The sequence below is a fragment of the Oryctolagus cuniculus genome, chromosome 17 (assembly GCF_051225735.1).
Source record: "Oryctolagus cuniculus isolate XC-2025 breed Fujian yellow rabbit chromosome 17, ASM5122573v1, whole genome shotgun sequence".
Taxonomy (NCBI): Eukaryota; Metazoa; Chordata; class Mammalia; order Lagomorpha; family Leporidae; genus Oryctolagus; species Oryctolagus cuniculus.
The window spans coordinates 33,124,585-33,146,475 of record NC_142883.1 but is presented as its reverse complement, the minus strand read 5'-3'; the positions used below and the strand labels follow the sequence as shown (position 1 = coordinate 33,146,475).

The window sequence follows — 21,891 nt, the reverse complement described above, 5'->3', positions numbered from 1 at the left end:
ACTTCTTCTAGCAGAAGAGCCAGAGGCAGCGGCCTCGCAGACAGGACGTGGAGCACCCACTGAAAGATGCCGTGCAGAAATGAGTGTTCCACCCATCCCTGGCAGCCTCCGCCGTTCCTCTGTGCAGAGGCAGGAGCAACTCCACAGCAAGCAGCGCTCCTTCGGCCTCTGTCACCCTCCCTGCTCAGTCATCTGCCACCCAACGACATTAACATCACCACGGAGAAAGTACCCTGTTAGAACCCACACTTGCTCATCACACCTTGCAGCTACCCCCACCCTCCAACCCGGCCAGGGGCAGAACAGTGGGTTTCCGGGTCCCCACTAGAGGGCGCACTCTGCAGACAATAAATACCCAGTTCCCACTGGGACCCCTTCTCTAGGTTTCTGGTAGTGGAACCTGCACTACCCGGGGTTGCGACACAGCGGCGTGAGGGCCTCTATGCCCCACAGTCCACACTGGCCTCTGTCTCCTTGAGCAGAAGACCCAGGCCGCTCCAGAACACACGCTCCAGGCTTGGGATCACACCCCCTGAAAGCTGCGTGGGACTGGAAGGAGAGCCACACCCTGGCTGCATAGGAGGGAGAGGGTCTGGCTCCTGGCAGGAACTTGTCAGCAGCTGTTGGTGGCAGTGGGAAGGCACCAGGGGCACACTGACCACCTTTGTGGTGGAAGTCAGCGTAGCTCCACGTCCTGAATAGGGACTGGACATTCAGTAGGGAGAGAGGGTGCTCATCTGAGGATTCCCTCTGCCTCTAAGCGGCCTTGAGGAAGGAGGCAGGGGGTGGAGGAGCAGACCCCTGAGGTTCAGGCCCTGGCCCGAGGGCGTCTGTGGAAGCCACTTTCCAGTCAATGTTCAATAATCTGTCGGGAACCAAGGATAGCACCTTGCCCCAGACCGGAGACTCATTTTGAGGGGCCAGAAAGGGTCCCACACACCAGTACAGGGGTCAGGAAGAGGGCAGGGGACATCCCTGTTAATGGGCAAGGGCACCTTGTGCACTGCCCAGCTTGGGCGTGTGGTGTGCGTAGGGAGGGAAGAAATCTCACTGAATAGACCGTGCTGAGATTCTTAAAACTGGATGTTACGACTGCCATCCCTGAAGAGGACAATGTTGTGCAAACACCTTGGCAGCAGAAGCTGTGGCTTGGGGCAAGCCCTGTGCCAGGCTGGCAGTCTGGGGTTCACCATGGTGGGCAGGCTCACTCTGGGACCCATCCATAGCAGTGGTTTAGTCCTGTGCAGGTTCCTCTTTAGCCCTCCCCCATCCCCGCATCCTCTGGGCCATCGCAGGCCAGGCAGAGCCTCAGGAAGGCAGCCATGGTGCAGACAAAGGGAGCACTGGACTTGGAGTCAGACGGCCTGAGTGTGGCCCCGGCCCTGCCCGTGCAGCCCAGCCCTCCGCAGTCCGGTCCTCGTTTGTGATGTGGGAGTGGCGCCTTCCTCAGCCAGCCTGACTCACCGGGCTGCTGTGAGCACAACAGGGTGCTCTGTAACTCGTCAGGGGTAAAGCAAATACCCCTTGTTTTGAAAGGGTTCTGAAGGTACAGCCCAAGGAGGCAAGTACCATATGCAGACTTCAGCAAATCTGACAGACAGACGCAGCGCATGCACACACATCAAAGGATCAGCTCATCTGTCTGGCGCCTTCCACCATCCCGCACCTGAAGAAAGGGCTGCTGGGAGTGGGGAGCAAGGACCCCAAATCTCACTGGAGGTGGCAGGAGGAGATGCTTGGGATAACAGCTGGAAGCACTGCAGGGGATCCAAGGAGGGACTTCCGGCCCATCAGAAGAGACCCTAATGGCTGACCTATCCCAGACTCCCTCAGGCAGAGATGAATGCTGCAGGCTTTGCCCCTCACCTGCCAGGCCCGGGCTCGAGGCTCACGGGCACCTGTCCCTGCCTTTTCTGGGTTCTGAAACAAGCCAGGGGCACACCTGCTGCCTTGGGCGCCACCTGCCAGCAGCTCTGCTCACGAGGGCTCAGAAGTGGCCGCCGGGGGACTCAGTTACCAAGGGTGGGGCAATGGCAGGAGTCAGAGCAGCCTCACAGGTGATGCGGAAAACAGGCGTGGCTGCCTAGATACCTCGTGTGGTCCCTAAGCGATCCCACAGGACCGAAGGGCTGAAAGCCAGAGCCTGAGACCCTAGGGCCTCTGAAGAAACCAGAGAGAGGGACCGGTAACAAAATCCCTTCCACATGACGAGCGGCAGCCCACATCTCTGGGGACAAGCCAGGGGCCCCTCGAGTTCTAGCCTGAGACCCAGCTCTGATTTGGCGGAGCTCAGGTATACACTGGGCAAGGCCCGCACTCAAGACCCTTTCAAGCCTCTGCACTGGGGAACTCTGCCCGGGGTGGGCTGCATTTCCAGTGGGGGAGGGGGAGCTGGTGCACTCCCCGCTGCTGCTGGGGTGGGGGGAGCCCTCACCAAGGGCAGCCCAGAGGGAAGGCGCTGCCCAGACATAGCTAATCCCACTGTGCATTTCCGAGCCAGGTGGAAGGCAGTTTGGGCTGACTGGTATCGTGGCCCTGGTCCCCGACAGGGTGGGGACAGAGAGCAGGTGCGATCATGAGCCTGTGTGTGAGTCCCCAGGGGCAGAGGCTGTGTTAGCCATCACAGTGGGTTTTAGGGGGCTGCTGGAGGGCAGCGTCCCTCATCTCCACCTTCGGATCTTGCCTGTGTCCGGCTTCTGTCTGCCTTGACTAAACAACCCACACTAGCAGGGCTGTGTCTCCACCCTCAGCAAGGAAATCCTGGCAGGAGCTGTCAGGCTCCCACAGCCCCGGAGTTCCCACTCAGGCGGCACGCTCTCCTCCCTCTCCTCCCGGACCTCCCTCTCCTCCCGGACCGCAGACGTCCAGTGGGTGCTGGGCTGCCCGTCCATGCGGGAACCTGCACGGGGTCTTCTCTCCAGGTCCTTCCTGGGGACCAGGGGTGGGGCCCCCATGTGGCGGCTTCCTTACCGTGTCCCCTGAGGGTGGCACCCACTGAAGACGGGCGAAGAGGAAAGATCAACATGAAAAGATGAATCTGTTTCTGATAGTGGGAGGACCCGTGGTGGATCATCTCGCCCGACTGGAGCGGAGTGTGGTGGGGTGATACTCCAGAGTCTGCCCGGCAGGCTTTGCTCCTGGGACCCTAGATCAAGCTCCCCTCCAGACTACAGTCTGGGCTGAAGGTGGGTGAGATAGACATGGCCAGCAATTACACCCAGCCTGGGAAAACTGTAAGATGCTAAATTAAAATCCAATCAGTTCAGGGTCCCAGATGCAGGGACGATCAATTTTATACATGATATTATTGCTTAAAGCTCTACTGAAATTCAGGCTATTTCAGAAGGGAAGGGAGGCCGGCGCCGCGGCTCACTAGGCTAATCCTCCGCCTTGCGGCGCCGGCACACCGGGTTCTAGTCCCGGTTGCCCCTCGTCCAGGCCAGCTCTCTGCTGTGGCCTGGGAGTGCAGTGGAGGATGGCCCAGGTGCTTGGGCCCTGCACCCCATGGGAGACCAGGATAAGTACCTGGCTCCTGCCATCGGATCAGCGCGGTGCGCTGGCCGCAGCGTGCCGGCCGCGGCGGCCATTGGAGGGTGAACCAACGGCAAAGGAAGACCTTTCTCTCTGTCTCTCTCTCTCACTGTCCACTCTGCTTGTCAAAAATAAAAAAATAAATAAAAAAAAAAAAGGGAAGGGGACCAACGGTGTAAAACTGGGGGAAGACTGAGAGAGTAGCAGGAGGGGCTGGCATTGTAGCCAAATGGGTTAAGCCACTGCCTGTGATGCAGGCATCCCATGTGGGCGCTGGTTCGAGTCCTGGCTTCCACTTTTGATCCAGCTCCCTGCTAATGCACCTGGGAAAGCAGAGGAAGATGGCGGAAGACCATAGGGCCCTGCACCCATGTGGGAGACCCAGACAGAGTTCTAAGGTCTTGGCTTTGGTCTGGCCCAGCTCAAACCAAGTGAACCAGCGGATAGACAATCTCTTTCTCTCTCCCTCCAACTTTACTTTTCAAATAAATAAATGAATATTTATAACGAGAGGCAGAGAGAGCAACAGGAAGGTAGTTCCTTTTCATTCTGTCCACCTACCACAAGAGGCAACACAGAGAGGCAAACACTCAGCCGGGTATCAGTGCTGAGCCCGTCCCGACGGGCACACAGCACAGGTAGTGAATGCAAGTCCTCTCACGACGGTCTTATGCTAAGACGACAGTTTCTGCTTGTTCTCTCAACACTTGACCTGCTCCAGACACTGCAGTTAGCGTGGGCGTCTCCAGGAGGAGACTGAGGGGCATAAGACACCGAGACCTGGGGCCAGGTGGGCAGCAGGGTCTAACTTCCGGCCTCCAGAGAGGATGTCAGTATTTGTTGGCTCCAAACCCCTCACGTAACTGGGCAGTGGTGAAGCAGAGGGATCTCACTTGATCAGACAAAGCCTCAACGTCCCAGCGGGACCCCTCGGAGGAAGGCGTGGTGGCCAGGACGATGTCCTTTCAGCCTTGATGTATATCAGTCCCTCTCCAGCTCCATGAGAGTGCCTCAAGCCACAGAGGCCCAGGCCACGCAGGGAGGGTGGGAGGGGGAGGATGGGAACCAGGGGCTGACTGACCGCTGCTCGCGGTACAAACTCTGGGGACGGAGGAGCCGTGAGTGGATCTGAGCCTGCTGGCCAAAGAAAGCAGGCTCTTGTTAGGAGGGCAACGAGGGAACTCGTTAGGGCCAAGGTTGGGTTCCAAGTTCTCCAGGGCCTCAAGGGACCAAGCTTGTTTGCATGTTTCCAGGTAGGGAGAGGAGAAGGGCCCCGGGGAGGGCCAGGCCATGATGCAGGCACGAGGGTCCTGCTTGGTGACTGGGCGGGCTCTGAGTTCCTGGTCTCTCCCCAGCAGCCTTCGCCCTGAGCCTCTGCAGGCTCTGGCAGACGAGGGGGAAGCCAGCCCAGAGACGGATGTTTACGGCTTGGCTGAGGCAGGCGGCGCTGTAACACTAACATCCTGCGGCCTCATCCCCAGGTTACCTCAGCTTCAGGCTCCAGGCACACACAGGATGGAACTCGCAAGAACAGACAAGGAGCTCCTCCAGGAACCACAGCACCCAGGAAATGCTGCACTGAGCCACCCAGCAGCTGTGCCCGCAGCCCTGGGGGGATACCAGGCTCTCTGCTCCTCTCAGGCCAAGGGAGCAGACAGGGAGCATGCTGCCCAGCAAGTGCTCCCTCCTCCCTCTTGACAAACAGTTCGGTGGTGCCAAGTCACTTCCGGTTTAATTCCCAGAGTGTCTCTTGCTTGTTTTGGTCTAGTGGCTGCCTTTGTCAGTGAGGCACATCCCCCTCTCTCTTCTCACAGAAGAAACCAGTCTTGCCCCAGCCCTCTCTCATGCAGCCAGGCTTCTGTGTGCACCCTCCCTCCCTCCCTCCCCTGCACCCTGAAAGCCACATCCCTACCCACCCCCAGCCACAGTGCTCAGATCTTTGCTGGTGTCTGGGGATTCTTCCCGTTGCCTGCCCAATGTATGTTTTCTGCACTACAAACTACTATGAAAACACTATGATGGGGACTAGTGCTGTGGCATAGAGGGTAAAGCCACTGTCTGCAGTGCCAGCATCCAGGTGCTGGTTCGAGTCCCGGCTGCTCCACTTTCGATCCAGCTCTCTGCTATGGCCTGGGAAAGCAGTAGAAGATGGCCCGTCCTTTGGGCCCCTGCACCCACGTGGGAGACCCAGAAGAAGCTCCTGGCTTCAGATTAGTGCAGCTCTGGCCACTGGGGCCATTAGGGGAGTGAATCAGTAGATGGAAGACTTCTCTTTCTCTCTCTCTGCCTCTCTGTAACTCTGCCTTTCAAATAAATAAATCTTAAAACAAACAAACAAACAAACAAAAAACCTCACTATTATATCCAAGGCCAGCCTAATGGCACAATGAAAAGCTATGGAAGAATTACCCTGTCCCTGTGAGGATGGGTGAGGCGGAGGGAAGCCTCATACTGGTGGGAACAGAGAGCTTGGGAGGCGAGAGCCAACCAGACAGGAAGCACACATCCTAGGAGCTGTGGCTTCGGAGGGGACACCCACTTCCTGAGCAGCTGCCACACTGCAAGGTGCGCCGGCAGGTGTTTCACATCATCGTGTCTCATGTGACCAACAACTTGCAGGATTGGCTTTATGACCTGCATTACAGGTGAGGAAGTCAAGGGCTCAGTGTCAGCCAGTGTCCCATGACAGAAGCCAGCTCCAGCTTGAAGGCACGATTTCTAAACTGCATTACGCTGCTCTGGCCCAGTTTAAAAGATGTCCCTTGCTTTCTCTCCAGCAGGGGCGTGACCCCAGTAATTCTGCAAAGCAGTGTACTGTCTCCTGGGATGTGGTGTGGCACCCAGAAGAGAGGCAGTACTCTGTCTCGTGTGGCAGGCACAGCCTGACCCCAGGGAGCAAGTCCTTGGCCAAGCCTGGGCCCTCACTGGGACCCGGACCCAGCGGGACGTCAAGAGGGCTGACCTAAGTCTCAAAAGCCCCCTCGCGCGGGGGGCGTCCTGTGGGGAGCCGGGACGCCAGAGACGGACTGAATGGCACTGCCTGCCCACTCACATCCAGCAGCCAGCGGGTGGGTGGGAGGATGCCCGAGGGGCAGCCGCTTGAGGACCCGTACAAAAGCCTTTCCACTCGAGCAGGCTGTCTTTAACGATTACAAAGGCACAGAAGTTTAATCCATTTTTGATGTAAGTGCTAATAGCTCCGTGTCCTTGAAGTTCAAAGCGGGCGCATACATGTCACTAATTAGCCAAGCACACAGCCATTCAGCTCCCTCTCATGTTTCTAATTAGGTCTTTAATAACAAACAAACTCCGACCTCACCAAAAGGCCCTCATTCGTCAGACAGTCCAGGAGTGTGGCTGCTTCCCTGCCTGTGTCTGCTCTAGGCTGCTGGGTCCATGTGTGTGCTCGTTAACCTCAGCCCGGACAGGCCTGTCCTCCAGGGAGGCAGGACGTTCACTCTGGGAGGACAAAGACCCCTTAGCCAGCCCTGGAGGGCGGCCCTCCTGACCATGCTGAGAGGACCTGAGGCTGGCAGGAGACTGCCCTCAGGCTAGAGACCCCAGAGTGAACCCAGAGATGGTCCACAGGTGCATCAAGAGCCTGGCAGTACCTGAGCCCATGGGGACACGCTGGACTCGCCTGGGGCCCGCCCACCTTGCCACACGCTGCTTTGATGGGGCTGCTGTGAGGCCGGCCGCTGGGATGTCTAAGAACTCCCCAGGTGATTCTAACAGGCAGCCAAGCTCAAGACCCACGGGGCTGGCCCCACGCTCAGATCAGCTACTATTAATAACACCATCCTCACAGAAAGCCAAACCGCACACGAGGCTGGAAATCTGACAGTAGGTTTTTAAAATGATACACAATTCTGTAATTATTTCTGCTCCTTCCATTGCCTTCACGCATTAAACAGTGCATCCCCATCAGGATTCCTATCAGTGGGAAGGCCCTGGCTTTCTTGCCACCTGCTCCTTGCAGATTTTCGGGTGTTGTCAGTCACTGCTTTCCCCGTCCAAGGACAGGCCGTGGCGCGCCTTGGACGCACGGCAAGAAGCGAGCCAGGCAGGGGTCTCCTCCCACACGGGTCCACGTTTCCTAGTTTTGCTGCTGTCCTTTGGGTCTTTTCTCCCTGGGGCCAGCACCTCTCTGAGGCCGACTGCTGGGCGTCCTGGGTCCCGGAGCCTGCAAGGCTCAGCCTCTCCACCGGGCGGGGGCCGGGAAGCCGGTCCTCTCCGGGTTCCAGGAGAACCGGGGAAGTGTGCGCGCCTTTCCCTGCCACAGGCACGCGGGTCCGCAGTAATTGTTTACCACACACCTGGACAGACCGTTTTATTAATATTAAGTAACCGGGAACAAAGGGCTCCTTTATTTTTAGCTTTCTCTAATTGTGTAGTAATTACTTATCTACAAAACAAATGAGCCCCAGCTCGCTGTTGCCATGGTACCGGGAGGCCAGCCTCCCTGAAGAGGGATTGGCTAAGGAACTCGAGGCTTCGGCCCACGGCCCCGCCTCCCCCTCCGCCAATGGCCCAAAGCAAAGCCCCAGCAACCGGGCAGCCAATCATCTCCCAGAGGCCGGGCTGGGCAGCGCTTCCCAGCGACCTTCCAGACGCGGCCCTAGCAGCACACAGGAAGAGACGTTGACTCACCCCTTCGGAGACCCGCTGCCTCCCCACCGACGCCCTCCCCAGCTCTGTTGCCGGGCAAGTCTTTGGGGCAGTGCCTAACCTCCTTCAGCCTTGTTTCCACCGAAGGTTCCTTTCAAATAACTCCCTTTCCTCCGACCCCGCCTCTTCTGGGCCTCCTTTGTCTTGCCAGTGGTCAGAATGGCTTCAGGGACTACAAGTCATATGAGCAATGTTTGTCAAAGCCGGCAGTACCGTGAGGTAAAGGCAGAAGCAGGTGCACCCAACCCTGTGCGGCCTCTCAGGGCCACTGGTTAAGGATCTGGGGTGTTCTCCTCCCGGAAGGCTATCAAGAATTGAGTTGAGGGGGCTGAACTGACAGTCTGGGTGGGAACCACGGGGCATCTGCTGACAGGTGGACAGCTAGACAAGGACACAAACCTAGGACACTGCAGATGAGCTGCCATCCTTTCTAAGCCACAGCTTTCAAATCCTGAGAATGGGAATAACAGCGTCTGCTAGCAAGGGTGACGAGACTTCAGTGGGCTAAGGCAGGTGGAGTTGGCACAGCATCTGGCTTACTCATAGAGGTGAGCTAGTATTATTAAAGCCTTTTTGTCATCATTATTTGTATTAAAATTGGGAAGGGTCTCCAGCATTCTGTCAACTATATCTAAGGCATCCTTCCTTTAAGGGAGCTCCCAGGTGGGTGTGAATTTTGAGATGCACAGGGGCACACTCATCCTCAGGCCATCCTGTGGCCAGCCTAATTCCCAAAGCCAATCACAGCAGTTGGGAAAACACTATTTGGTCACCTCCTGTACTGCAGGAGCCCAAGCTGGAAAGAGGAAACCTCTTTTTTTTTTTTTTTAATTAATATTAACAAGCTTGCAGGACAAAGGGTCCCTGTATTTTCCAGCTGTCTTGTTGCAAAGTGCTTATCCACCTGCATTAAGTGTGAGGATGGGGTTGAGGCTGCCTCTGGAGGACTGGTGGCTTGTGTTGTTGGGGAAGGCAGGTACCACCCGAGATACATGCAAATATATTCCACAAACTCATACATAAGTTTGCCTTTCACTCAGGACCCAGCACAAGGGAAGGGCGCGCAGGAAGGTTATTCGGGTGTGGCTCCCTGGCAGGAAGAGCTAGGTTTTAAGGGAGGGAGCAAAGACAAAGAAGGGGAGAAATGGATTAGCAGAAAGGAGCTGGGCAGTGGCCACCCCAAGGGCAAAGGAATGGGAACCGGGCAGGCGCCGCGGCTCACTTGACTAATCCTCTGCCTGCGGCGCCGGCACCCTGGGTTCTAGTCCCGATTGGGGCGCCAGATTCTGTCCTGGTTGCTCCTCTTCCAGTCCAGCTCTCTGCTGTGGCCTGGGAGTGCAGTGGAGGATGGACCAAGTCCTTGGGCCCTGCACCCGCATGGGAGACCAGGAGAAGCACCTGGTTCCTGGCTTCGGATCGGTGCAGCGTGCCGGCCGTAGCGGCCATTTGGGGGGTGAACCAACGGAAAAGGAAGACCTTTCTCTCTGTCTCTCTCTCTCACTGTCTAACTCTGCCTGTCAAAAAAAAAAAAAAAAAAAAAAAAAAAAAAAAAAAAGGAATGGGAACCAGCCACCTCCAGCAGGCGGTGAACAAAGGAGAGTTAGGAATCTAAGGTGCAGTCCCTGTCTCAGGGTCCCTCCTGTGCCTGCCTTCTCCGCGCCTCAGTGCCCCCCACCCCTTGCTCCAGGTCATAAACTCAGGGCCAGGGTGCCTCCGAGGGGCCACGGCCAGGTGTCCCTGCCATGAGGATACGAAGTTGCCTCACCCCCCGACATGGACCTGGCTCCCAAGGTCTCCCCGAGTTCTGTCCATCTCCAGCTCTCAAGCCTACCCCCAACAGCCCAGCACACGGCACCCTACTCCTAGTCCCCCAGTGCCGCCGTCTTGCCACCTCCACTGAGCTTCCCTGTTGGCTGAGCGTGCTCTGAGCACGCGAGAATGCACACTTCCTAGAGGCGAGCTCTTCCGTGGACTGCCTGCTTCATCCTCCTCAGGAGAGTGGGAGCTGGTGGAAGGCAAGGCCCGTGACACTGAATTCTGCATCCCTTCCCTTCCCTCGAGGCTGAGCCAGAGTCAACCATCTAACAGGTAAGAGCAAAAGGACCCCCCTGCTTACTGGGCAGCCACCTACCCACGTAGAGCAGGGGCTTATGACAGACATGAATTATGCATAACTTCTCCACCTGCCTCCAGTGCTCCCTCTGTCTATAATCCACTCCGGACAGCCTATCAAAGTTTGCCTAACATGCAAGTCTGATATCACTTCCTGGTTGCAGGCCTCTCCACGGCTCCTGGCTGCCGTGTGAATCCAGGCCCCTTAGCATGGTACCAAGGAACCCCTGCTCTTGCTCTGCCCGGCTCTCTGGCTCCAGCTGCTTTCTCTTCCCCATTGTATTTTATTCTCCTGCAAGAATGAACCGTCTGCAGGGCTTCGCATTCATTCTACTGTTCTGGGCTCTGGTGGCTTTGCACGCGCTATTCTCCTTGGCCCCGCGGGAGCTCCCGTTTGTCACTCCCCTGTGAAGCCTTTCCTGGCTTCCTAAAGCCAGTCACGCCCTCCTCTGTGCTATGGCATCGCACTGCCATTACTCCTGGTCTCCATGCTAGGCCGTGAGGTCCTAGAGGGCACAGCCAGTGCTCGGAATGCTGCACTGAACTTTCAGGGCTGCGGTGGGCAGCTGCCAGTCCTCTCTGCCTCTCTCCCTCTTACCAGCACCCATGTGTTCTTTGGGAATCCGACCTTCTACCTGCTATAAGAACCAGTGGGTTTAGAGGGGAGTTGGGGCCCATCCTCAGGGACTGGGTCATGTAGCCGAGGCTTTGGCCAAGCAGCAGAAGCTCTGGACTTTGGCTAGAATTTCAGAGCACTTGACCTGCCTCCTCTTCTAGACAGGATGGTGTGATGCTAGAAACTACTGTGGCCATTTTGCCACCATGAGGAAAGACAATACTGAAATGAGACAGAAGGCAGAGCTAAGACAACTGTAGAAAAAGAGCCCTGAGCAACCTGCACATGAAGCCCGCCTGTCTGTGGAGCTTCCAGGATGTCAGCCCACAAATGCTGTTGTAACACTGACCTGTGCTGAGCTGGGTTTTCTGATGCAGTTAAAAACACCCTTGACTCAGGCCTAGTTCAGCATTTGCCATGATGATCACTTCTGTTACAGACTTAATACATATTTATCAAATGAAACTCTATGCACATCTGCACCCCAGTTCTGGAATATATGTCGCCAAGATCAGACCGTTTGGTCCCAGGCTGGAGACGGAGGCTGCCCGAGCACCCCTCACCCCCCAACACACACTCATCTCCCATTCCTGCTTGTGCTGGGCCTCCTTTGTGGACAGGCAGGGCTCCTCTGCAGGGCAACCGGAAGGAGGCCACAGACCTGGGTTTAAGCCCAGGACTCCTCTCCCTTGACCAAAGCTGTGCTCCCCAGGTAACCAAGTCTGGGACTGGCTAATTCATGGAACCGTTCTGTAGCCACGTCTTCTCAGGAAAGCAAACCCACAGGTAAAACCAAGGCACAGACATCTTCCTTCCTGCCTGTTCTCATGGGGTAGCCGTGGCAACAGACGTGACAGTGTCCCACAATGGCCAAAGCCCTGCAGAAGCGGACGGAAGCATAACACACTCGGGCACGATTCAGCTTTTGGGGTCTCTCGGACCCTGCCATGCCCCCACCCAGCCCAGGGTGCAGGGAGCGGGTATCCCGGCCCCTCTCTGCTGTGATCACCAGGCTCGGGGAGCTAGCAAGGGCACTGCCACACTTCCCACACCTATTCCAGATGGCTGGGCCTGGGCTCCTGAGCCAGCAGGAGAGCGAGGGCCAGCGGGTTCGGGGAACAGGCAGGGATATGTCAGCCACTGAAAATCATTCCACTGATTTAAAAGACCATTAACATTCCCCGACTCCATTCACTTTAGGATTAACTTATACTTAGGTCTGGGCTTCAAGGCGAGTCACTAATTTCACTAGAGTTGATTTATTAAGTGCACAGTATTTCTATTACAAAATTATTGATTGGAGCTGATGTATTTTATCCTCAACAGGGCTGGTCCGAAAGCCCTTGGAAATGAATGGAGCTGAGGTCAGCAGTGGGCAGCTCTGCACATTATTGGAAATTCACTAGAGTCACTGAAATCCAAGGCTGGACTCCTCATGGGGAAAGCCCTGGCTCTCCCAGACATGAAACTTTCAGTGACAAAGTGGGAAACAGGGTGTCCATCCCCAGAACACAAGGCAGTGGCCCGAGAAGTGCACTCAGGTGATGGCAGCTGGTCCTACGCACTCATGGATTCGCTCTCCCTCTGGGTCTTCGTGCTGGCCCTATTCCGGGGCCACAGAGGTGGTTCTAGCCTAGTGAGAGGGTGTCCCCGTACCCTACAGAGATGGGCCACCTTGGGTGTACGGCCCCAGAGGCCGCGGCGGGGACAGAGCTGGCCATGCTGCCTTCCGTCCCCCCAACTCTCAATGAGGCCTTGCTGCTGGCGGTGCAGGAGTGCCAACTTCAGAAGCAGAGGCACACAGCGATCCACTCTCCTTTGGACAATGGAGCTGACGGTGGTCATTTTCAGGCGAGAACAACCAGGAAACAGGGACATTCAGGAGGCAGAACCACATGCTCAGACCGCTGTCAGACAAGCGTTGCCCTGCCTTTATACTACTTGGCGCCTGGCACAAGGCAAACCTTCAAGAGCTGCTTTTTGCAGGCAACCCCTGGGAACCCCAGAGCTTAGGCTGCGGGGACCTGGCTCCAGGATCCTTCCAGCTATTGGAAGAACAGGTGGGACGCCCTTACCCCTCAGTGTCAACACGGCCCACAGGGCACAGGCTGGTGCTGGGAACACAGGACCATTTCGAAGTGGGCGGGAGGGGTGCGTTCGCCTCTTGAGACCTGTTCTTCCCTCCATGGCAGGTTCTGTAAACTGCGAATTCTACCCGTGGCTTGCATTTTCCTTTTGCTCGTTTCACCTGCCTCAGCTGGAGCGTGGAGGATTTCTAGCCGCAGAGCAGCAGAGCCAGACCGAGGATGTAGGCCGGGGGGAGGGGGTTTCCTGCTCCCCCTGCCTTCTGTTCCTATGCTCTTCTCCCCCTCCCCAGCCTCAGGTCAATGTGCAGCTTCTGCAGCCAGGGAGCCTGGCGGCTCCAGCCATTCCCTCCCCCCCCCCCCCCCCCCCCCGACGAAGGCCGAGCCAGAAGGACAGCTCCTCCCAGATTTCTTGGCCTGGGCCTGCGTGCCCTCATTCTGTCTAGTGGCAGGTGGCCCAGCTCCTGTCAGCCCTGCCACCCACGGCCACAGCTTCTTTCTGTGGAGCTACCACTTGGCGCCATCACAGCACTTCTGTGGGGGGACTTCACAGACTCTCTGAGCTCTTCATCTGCTCGTCTCCCAACAACAGTGCACCCTAAGGGCTCGGGGCCGGCACCCACACCCTGACTTACAGAGTAGACCCCAGGAGGCAAGTTCTACTTCCCTTCGCATCAGTTTGCAAAGAACAGGGGCGTGTCCTAAAGCCCCCAGACTCCTCTGCCCCGGTCACGGGCTCAGCACCACAAATGAAGGGAAACCAGTATCCAAAGATGACTGACTGCACCTGCCCTTAGGCGAGGGCAAAGGCTGCAGGACTCACTGCTCCTCCCTCCTATAGGAAGCCTTTTTGGGGAGGTGGAGGTAAACTGAGTGGCCTCCCCCCTCCCCCGCTCGAAGCCTGCCCCTCCCTTCCCTCCCCATGAAGCTGGCCTGTCACCCATCTCCACACTAGGGCTGTCACCCCTCTCACCCCACCGGCCTCTTACTTCACCCACGGTAAGAACAGGCCACAGCTGTCACCAGGACCAAGTGCACTTCCTGTCTGCAGAGCCAGGCTGAGCACAGCTCAATCCCTTCCTTACCACGTCACACTTCCCCTCCACCCCAGGGGCAGACCTACGCACAGGGCTGCCTGAGGGCTGAGTGGCAGTACCCCAAGGGCTGGAGGGGCTTGCGGGGCCATGACCAGCAGCCTTCAGAGACAAGAAAAGATCCGCTCTGCTCAAGAACAGCGTGAGGAAGACGAAAACATGGGAGAGTTTTATGACTCCACTCCCGGTTCCATTCTTGGTCCCGCTAGCTGGACCCTGTCCACAGAGATCTTGGTGGAGGAGGCTCGCGCTGGGGGTGGTGACCCAGTTCTGGACTGGGGGAGCAGGGAGCGTGAGGGGAGGTGGTGGTGGCTGATGGCGAGAACATGGATCCAAGCCCCTTGGCGACGTGGACAAGATGGAGCCCCTTCTCTTCCTGGCCCCCGCCTCCCCTGCAGCCGGCCGTGCTGTGCCGAGCCGTTGGGAACCCTGTAATATCAACTCAACAATGCATGTTCTACAACTACTGCTACAGCTACCAGGACATCTACTACAGTGCATGCATTTAGTTCAGTCCCACAGATACATACACTCTAAGAACAGGCAGGGGAGGTGTGAAATGTTTTACTGGACAACAGGTGTTTTGGAGTTGTAACTAATAAAAAAAAATCGAAAACGAAAGTGTACAAAAAAAGACATTTCTCGAGAGTTGGATATGAGTTTGTTTCTTGAACTGTTTCATCTGAACAAGCAAAAACATGCAAACCAGCTGGTACTAACAGGAAGCTGGACACTGAGAGAGGATTAATAGGTGTGGACAAACCTTCCCGCTGAGCGTGCTCAGAAGAGTGTTTGAGAGGAGGTGTGCAGATCCTAGTGTAAGAGAGGCAGGAAAGTATGCCTCAGAGCCACTCTCACCGCAGCCCCAACCAAGCAAGAGAAAAGACAACAGAAACATGACTGCTCACACTCACCACACGTCGGGCGCTCACGAAACTAGACAGGAATAAAGCTGGCAAGTATAAAGAACAGTAAGGGGTCCTGGCTGGGGCCGGGGCCGGGCTGGGCAGGACGGGGCTGCCGGGGGCTGATCCATGGACCCGCTGGCAGCATCTCCCCGAAACACAACAGGCTGCGGATCTGAACCACTTCCCTCGCCAGTGGGGGTGGTGATGAGGGGTGTGGGGGAGACACCTCCCGAACTGGATTTAGGTTTGGGGGTAGGACATGATGGGGCCACTGGAACTGAATGAACACGATCAAAATAAACAAACAAACTCTCGACTGAGCACAAGAAAAGATGACATTTCAAACTACCAGGTGAAGGAAAAAGAAAAGTGACCACTGATAGTGAAGTTATCTAGGAGTCGGCCAGGACCTCCCGGTGGAGGGGGGGGGGGGGGAGTCGCCTGAGCCCTGCTCTGCTCAGGTCCTGGGGGAGTTAGGAAAAGGGCAGGCTGGCCCAGAGGAGTGGGCCGAGGTGGGCGCAGAGCTCAAGGCCCCCGGACCTCCTACCCTGACACCGTAGCCTTGACGGATACAAGCTGTCATTCTAAGCGAAACTGAAGCTGCCTCCCACCCCACAGCCCTCAGCAGGTGCTACTTCACTTCTGGAAGTCGTCATGGAAGGGGGAGAAATAAAACCAAAATGATGGAGCTAGTCAAAAACGAGAGGCAAAAAGGAGGCCTTCTTGGAGGTCCCTAATCCCTAAGCCATGCCCGAGTGCCCTGAGGAACAGGGGCCATGCTGCCTGCTTGGGGTCACCTGACAGGTGCATCATGGTACCAGACTCAAGGCGGGATTCAACAGACTCCAGCAGCTGAGGCTGCTTGTCAGGAGGCTGGAGGAGCACCCTTATCCCTGGGGAGAGGAGAGGTGGGTGGGGTGGGGCTGCTGGGGCTGGTGCCCCGACCCATGCACAATGGGCCCTCTTGGTTCCCAGCCAAGAGCTCCTGCTTCTGAGGGCCCGCCCCAGGCAGATGACTGGCCAACCCATCAGGCTTGGAGTCTAGATGGCTTTCCAGAGGGAGGGAGGTGACAGTCCCCCTACCTGTCCAGGTCCAAAAGTGGGGCCAGGGTCCCTAATCTACCTGTGGGCTGGTGTCTTCCAGCCCAGGTGGTGCTCTGACCTCCGTGGGTTCCATCTAGTTACCGCCTCACACCCGTGCACCCCAGGCAGCCCAGGGGTGGGCACCTCGGAGATGAGGATTTACTCCTTGCACTGGCCCAGGCTGGTGTAGGGCAGGTGGTCGAGAAGCACACTCCTGAATACGATTCACTAACAGTGCAGCAATGAGCATGGCTGACCTAGGATGGCCTGGGGGAGATGTCGCTCCCGATGGAGATGGCTACAAATAAAACACCACTGAGCCTGGAAAAAAAATGCGTGGCTGGAGATGACCTTGCGGGTTAGGAGTTAGGGGGGAGGGTGGGATTCCCGTCCGACTTGGGGGAGGGGTCTGTGAGAGGGCAGGGGTGGCAGGGTGCGGAGACCGCTCTCCGACTGGCAAAGAACCCCATGCTGCCCTTTAAACTTGCCATGAAGTCAAGGAGAACGGGGTGGGTGGGGAGAAAGGCAGGGTTAATTTCGGGTTAAAGTTTAGTTTCATAATCCATGTTACAAAAAGAGAGGAACTGAACGGAGAAAACCACAACCAGCAACACTCAAAAATCTCAAAGGTTTTTTTTTTTTTTTTTTTTTTGGTTTCTTTGAAATCTTTCCCCCGCCCCCACCCAGACCCTCCCCCACTCCCCTCTATCCCCAACCCAGGCACAGATAGGGCTGAGGAGGCTTTTTTGTCTTGATACCAAAAAGCACTCAAGATAAAAACAAATCAAACGGAACAGGGAGACATGAGGCAGCTGTGCACCTGCGCCCAGGGCCCGGGGGCGGGGGGATGGGGTGGCTGAGGGACACTGGCCAGAGAGCAGGTGGGACAGCTGGAGACTGCCATGGCGGGTGAAGCCTAGGACACGTCTGCCTGGAGTCTGCCCGCCTGCCAGTTCTCTGGCGAACTGCCCCCCAGCAGCCCCCAGGAATCCCCTGACCCCTCCAAATACAACCCCAGGGGATGGTCAGGGGAGGGGGTCCTTTGTAGCTCCGAGGCAGTGCCAGTTTGCATGGAACGGATTTTTGACTGACGTTTTCTAATGGGCCTCACCGTGCCAGGTGCTCTCCACCAAGGGCTCGGCTCCCTGACATATGCTCTCCGGGCCTCTGACGCTCCACTTCCTGGTGCCCTCACCAGACCCCCGCCCGGCCCCACCCTCCTCAGAGCCCCGCTCCATCCCACTAAGCGCCTCCCGGGGTGCTCCAGGCCCTGCCCACGGGGTGTGGGACACAGGTGCAAGCCAAGGCTGCTGAGCTGAGGGCAGAGTGGGCTGGGGAGGCTCCCGGCGCCCTCTGGGAGGACAGACGGACCGCAGGGACCTGCCCTAGTCCCGGCGCAGCCCCACCACGCTGCCGAGAGCCCCCGTGTTATCTGGGGGGGCTGCGGCCTCTAAGAGGTTCTACTGGAGGCAGAAGGCCTGGGGCGACCTCTGGGAGGGAAAGCCCCTGAGCCCGGTGGCCAAGGCAGCCCAGGAGCCTCACTCACACACTAGGAGGCAGCAGGACCAGGGTTGCCCCACCTGGCCTGCAAGGGCCCTGAGGTTCAGCCGATCAGCAAGGCCACCTGCCAAGGGCAGCAGGGGCTGAGGGGACACCCTCACTCCTCCCCCAGCTGGGTTAGAGCCCGAGGAAGGGAATCTAAGGAACCAGCAAAAGCCAGGGAGGCGAATGACCCCTGGTGTGCAGGTCGGGGTGGGGGAGGTCCACAGTCAAAACCTGAGTTTTCTCCTTCTGGGGGCCGCCCTCCCCGCCCCCCGCCCGGGCTGTGGTGAGAGGAGTGTTGGACAGAGGCAGCCACACAGACCCACAGCGCCTTTATCTTGCCCCGCACACTGGGCATGCCTGGGAGCCGCCTGTCCCATACACCTCCCTACCTGATCCGCGGGCCGCTGCCACTGCTGCCGCCGCCACTGGTCCATAGGCCGCTGCCGGGAAGCCTGTGGAGAGAGGGGGGTTGGCAGTCAGGAGGGGGCCCTGCGGAGCCTGTGTCCCGGGCCCCACAGCCCCACCCCTCCACACACAGGACAGGCGTGGGGGAGGGACCTGCACGGCAGCCTGGGGGTGGGGGTGAGGAGGCGTGGACCTGCGGCGTTTAGGCTTCTGGAAGGCACAGCATGGTTAGGTGAGCCTGTCACCCCAGACACTGGCCCTAAGAGACCCTCAGAAACCACTGGAGAGTATGAAGGGCATCTTCCCCGAGGCCCAGGGCTGTGCCGACCCCGCACTGACGGACGCGTGGTGGCTCCCAGGGGGCTGTGGCGACAACAGGGCCACGCATGGCTGGGCTGGCCAGCGGCGGCTCCTTCCTTGCAGGGGGTCTGGGCTGTGTGCTCAGCCATGGCCACAGGCGGGAGGCAGCAGGCACGGCCTCCTGACAGAATGGGCACTCGGCCGGGACACGGCTCACCTCCAGCTCTCCTCCACGCCTCTGCACTTGAGACTTGTCAAAACTTCCCGACAGCAGCTCACTAGTCCTCAGTCTGAGTGTGTGTGCGTGAGTGTGTGTGTGTGTGTCTGTGTGTGTGTGTATCCCAGGGGACTGTGTACAGTGTACACCTGTGGAGCCGGAGTGGGGAGCAGTAGGGGGCTGCAGGGCTGGGTGTGGGGTAAGCCCCGCAGCATTGTTGGATCTGTACCCTGACTTCCTCCAGCAATTATGGGGACTCAGATGTGGCTCCTCTGCCTGAAGCCCCCAGCCCAGAGGAAGCTGGTATTGGAGGGTCTCCAGGGGGTCTCTGGGGTCCTTCTTCATCAAGGCTGTGCCCTCTGAAAACGCTCTGGACAGTAAGGCTGTCCCCATAACAGACCAAGGGGGCCAAGGGGACCAAGTGCCTGCCGGCCTCTGGGCTTCTGGCCACCAGCAGGTGCACACAGAGGCACATGCTGAGACACACACACACAACCATTCTCTGCCTTCCAGGCACACTTGGAGGCCTGACTGCAAGACCCCTTGACAATGACTGTGGCTTTAAGGATGTGTCAGAAGCCAGCCGCAAACTTTACAAGCAGCCCCACCAGAGCTGCTCAATGCCAGGCACTGAGCCTTCCAGACCGGGGGTGGGGGTGGAGTGGGGGGTTTCTCCGAGACACGAGGGAGGAAGACATGCACTGTGAGGGCAGGGAGCAGAGGAGGAAGGAGAGAGAGTTCCCCCAGACAGAGCGAACTAGAAGCCCACTACATTCTAAGCCTATGGGCCTAGCTACACGGTACTACTGAAGGGAGAGTTGAACGGAACAAAGCTACTCTAGAAGGTCAGCTAGGCTACTGAAAACGGCAACGAGAGAGACATACTTGCATTTAAATATGGTAATAGGGCTGTTGGAGGGGGAAAAAGAAAGATCCAGGTGAAATAAATGCACGCGGTTGTCCCTGGCTGCCGCGGGCAGGGGTCTCCCAGCTCCCATGAAGACCACGCGCTCCGGCCTGGAGGCCGCTCCCTTCCCCAGAGGGTGGCGGTGGCAGTGAACCCAGAGGGAGGCGGAGGAGGGGACCCCCCGCCACGTCCTCTCCCCATGTCTTCTGGGCAGGATCTAGATTTCTGAAGAGGTGGGTGCTGGCGGAAATTGCTGAAGGAAAATAAGGAAGAAGTGATGTTATTCCCCTGTCCCGGCCCTCGGCCCACCTGGGCTCCTGCTGCAGGTGCGGAGCAGGGCTCAGGGGATGCAGGAGGAGGAGGGGGAAGCAGGTTGGGGAGAGGAGGAAGGGCAAGTGGTCCTTTCGCACCCTCTCTCCAGGTTTCCTTGGAAGCACAAAGGGCAACGCAGCGGTGGGGAGGCAGGAGGAGCAGGACTGGGGGTGGGGAGTGTGGGCCACACAAGGACTCGGTCACAAAAAGTTTATCTTCTGGAGTTGAGTGCGTTTTGGACCCAAAGTCTGAGACAAAGAGGAAGGGAAAAGCAAAACAAAACTGGTCCAGGAGAGGAAATCCATTATCCTTAATCTCAGATAAAGGTTCCTGCCGGAGAGGGAGCATCTGACACTGCTGAGGGCTGCAGGCTCATCTCCACCATCAACAACAACACGGAGGCTAAGCTGGGGCCACAGGGGCGAGAGGGGTGCTGAGGGGGAGAGCCAGAGCCAGCAGCACCCCCACACTGTCGTTGCCCCTCCTTCTGAGACACCAGCCCCCCCTCCCATGTCCCCAGCAGGGGAGGAGAGTGCCTGCACCAGCATCCCGCTGTCCTCACGGCCACTGCCCCTGCTGTGCAGCCTCCACTGTCACCCCAGATATGTTCCCCATTGGCAGACGGCTGAGCACAGATACAGGGAAACTCTGTGTGTCCTGGGGCTGCCACAGGCCGCAGCTGCGCAGTCATGGTGGCCTGAGCCTGGAGCTGCCAGGACTGGGGTGCAGCCTGTCTCTGGGACAGGCCCTGCATAGGAGGCCCCTGGTGAAAACACTCCTCCAAGGAAGAGAAGCCTCACCAATCCCTCACCCCACCCCCGCCCCGGGCCCTATTTTCAGCAGGTCCCCAGGACAGGCCGCCTCCCTGGGAAACCAGGGCAGAGCTCTCCTGGGGAGGAGTGCAGGGGATCAGGCAGGTGGTCTGGCCAGGTTCAGGACTTCCGATAGGGCTGAGGACAAGTTGTGGTGGAGCTCCCTGGCGCCGTGCGCCCACAGCCACTCTAGCACCTTACTTACTGCTCACGGTACAAAATGACTGACAGCCATGCCTGCTACTGGGGGAAGTGCAACGGGGACCCCCTCCACCACACGGCTTCTGGGGCAATGCATGAGACGGGCGGCAGACCCCTTGCGAGCCAGGTTAGCACATGCGGCAGAGAGCACACAGACTTGGAGCTGGCCTGGGTACCCATCCTGGCTCTGTCACTGGCTGTCACTCTGGGCAAATGACTTACTCTCTCGGTGCCCTGCTGTCCCCATCCATAAGGAGGATGACGATATTAATGCAGAGTTAACATAAGCAAAATGCACAGACGAACGCCTGGCAGTGAGTTAGCTTAAATGAGTGTTAGCTGTCACTATGAGGTGGCCACCAGGCCTCTGCCCAGCCAGCAGCCCGGTCAGCAGGACAGGGTCCTTCCCATGTGGGGAGTTCTGCTTTCTCTAGGATGGAAGCCACGGTCACAGCCAGGGGCCCAGATCCCTCCTCACTGACATCAGCAGTCTGCAACCCCTCCTCACCTCCCAACTTCATCATGTCTGTTTTGGGGAGCTATGTTCCCATAGCTCAAAATCAGAACACGCGTTGGGTTCAGCTGGGATGCTATCATCCAGACCTAAGGCCTTCTGTATGCTGAGAGGAAACCCAGCAAGACGGAGGGGATCTCAGAGCCTCTGGGAGCCCCAGGTTGGCTACTCGGGAAGTCGGGTACCAGGAATGCAGTGTGTTCCTCCCGCCTGGAAACCTCACATTCAACAAGAGGATGCCTGGCTACGAGAAAATGAAGTCCAGGCACAGCCAAAGCACCACCTGCTGCAGGAGCTTCGGGATTTAACGGGGGCCAGACCCAAAGGCCTGGAGCTCCTGCAGGAGAAGGCAGGCCCATGGGGCGGCACAGCTCAGCCTGCAGCCCTGCTGCCCTCTTCTTTGTTGTGCGACTTGGGGATGCTCGTGTACTTCTCTGAGCCCTGAGGAACTCCCCTCTCTGCAAGGAGGCAGGCAAGGTGACCTGCACAAGCTCTCCCAGCCTAAGAGGCAGATGCTAACACAACTCTGGGGCCAGTGACTCCTCTAAGTGGAGAGCGTCGCCATCCCACTGACAGTGAACG

The 21,891-nt window shown here is 57.9% G+C and overlaps 1 protein-coding gene across 34 annotated transcripts in view; it reads right to left on the bottom strand.

Moving 5' to 3' along the window:
- The window catches only part of MSI2 (musashi RNA binding protein 2), a 398,378-nt gene that overhangs the window by 11,906 nt on the left and 364,581 nt on the right, over positions 1-21,891 (bottom strand). For 13 of the 34 annotated variants that reach the window (XM_051824834.3, XM_051824835.3, XM_051824828.3 and 10 more), the window contains one exon: positions 18,031-18,093. In XM_051824834.3, the coding sequence (XP_051680794.1) occupies positions 18,031-18,093 (63 nt within the window). Of the gene's footprint in view, positions 1-14,868; positions 14,919-18,030; positions 18,094-19,448; positions 19,473-21,891 lie in introns of all 34 variants that reach the window. The other 21 variants (XM_051824830.3, XM_051824827.3, XM_051824836.3 and 18 more) reach the window with 3 other exon arrangements.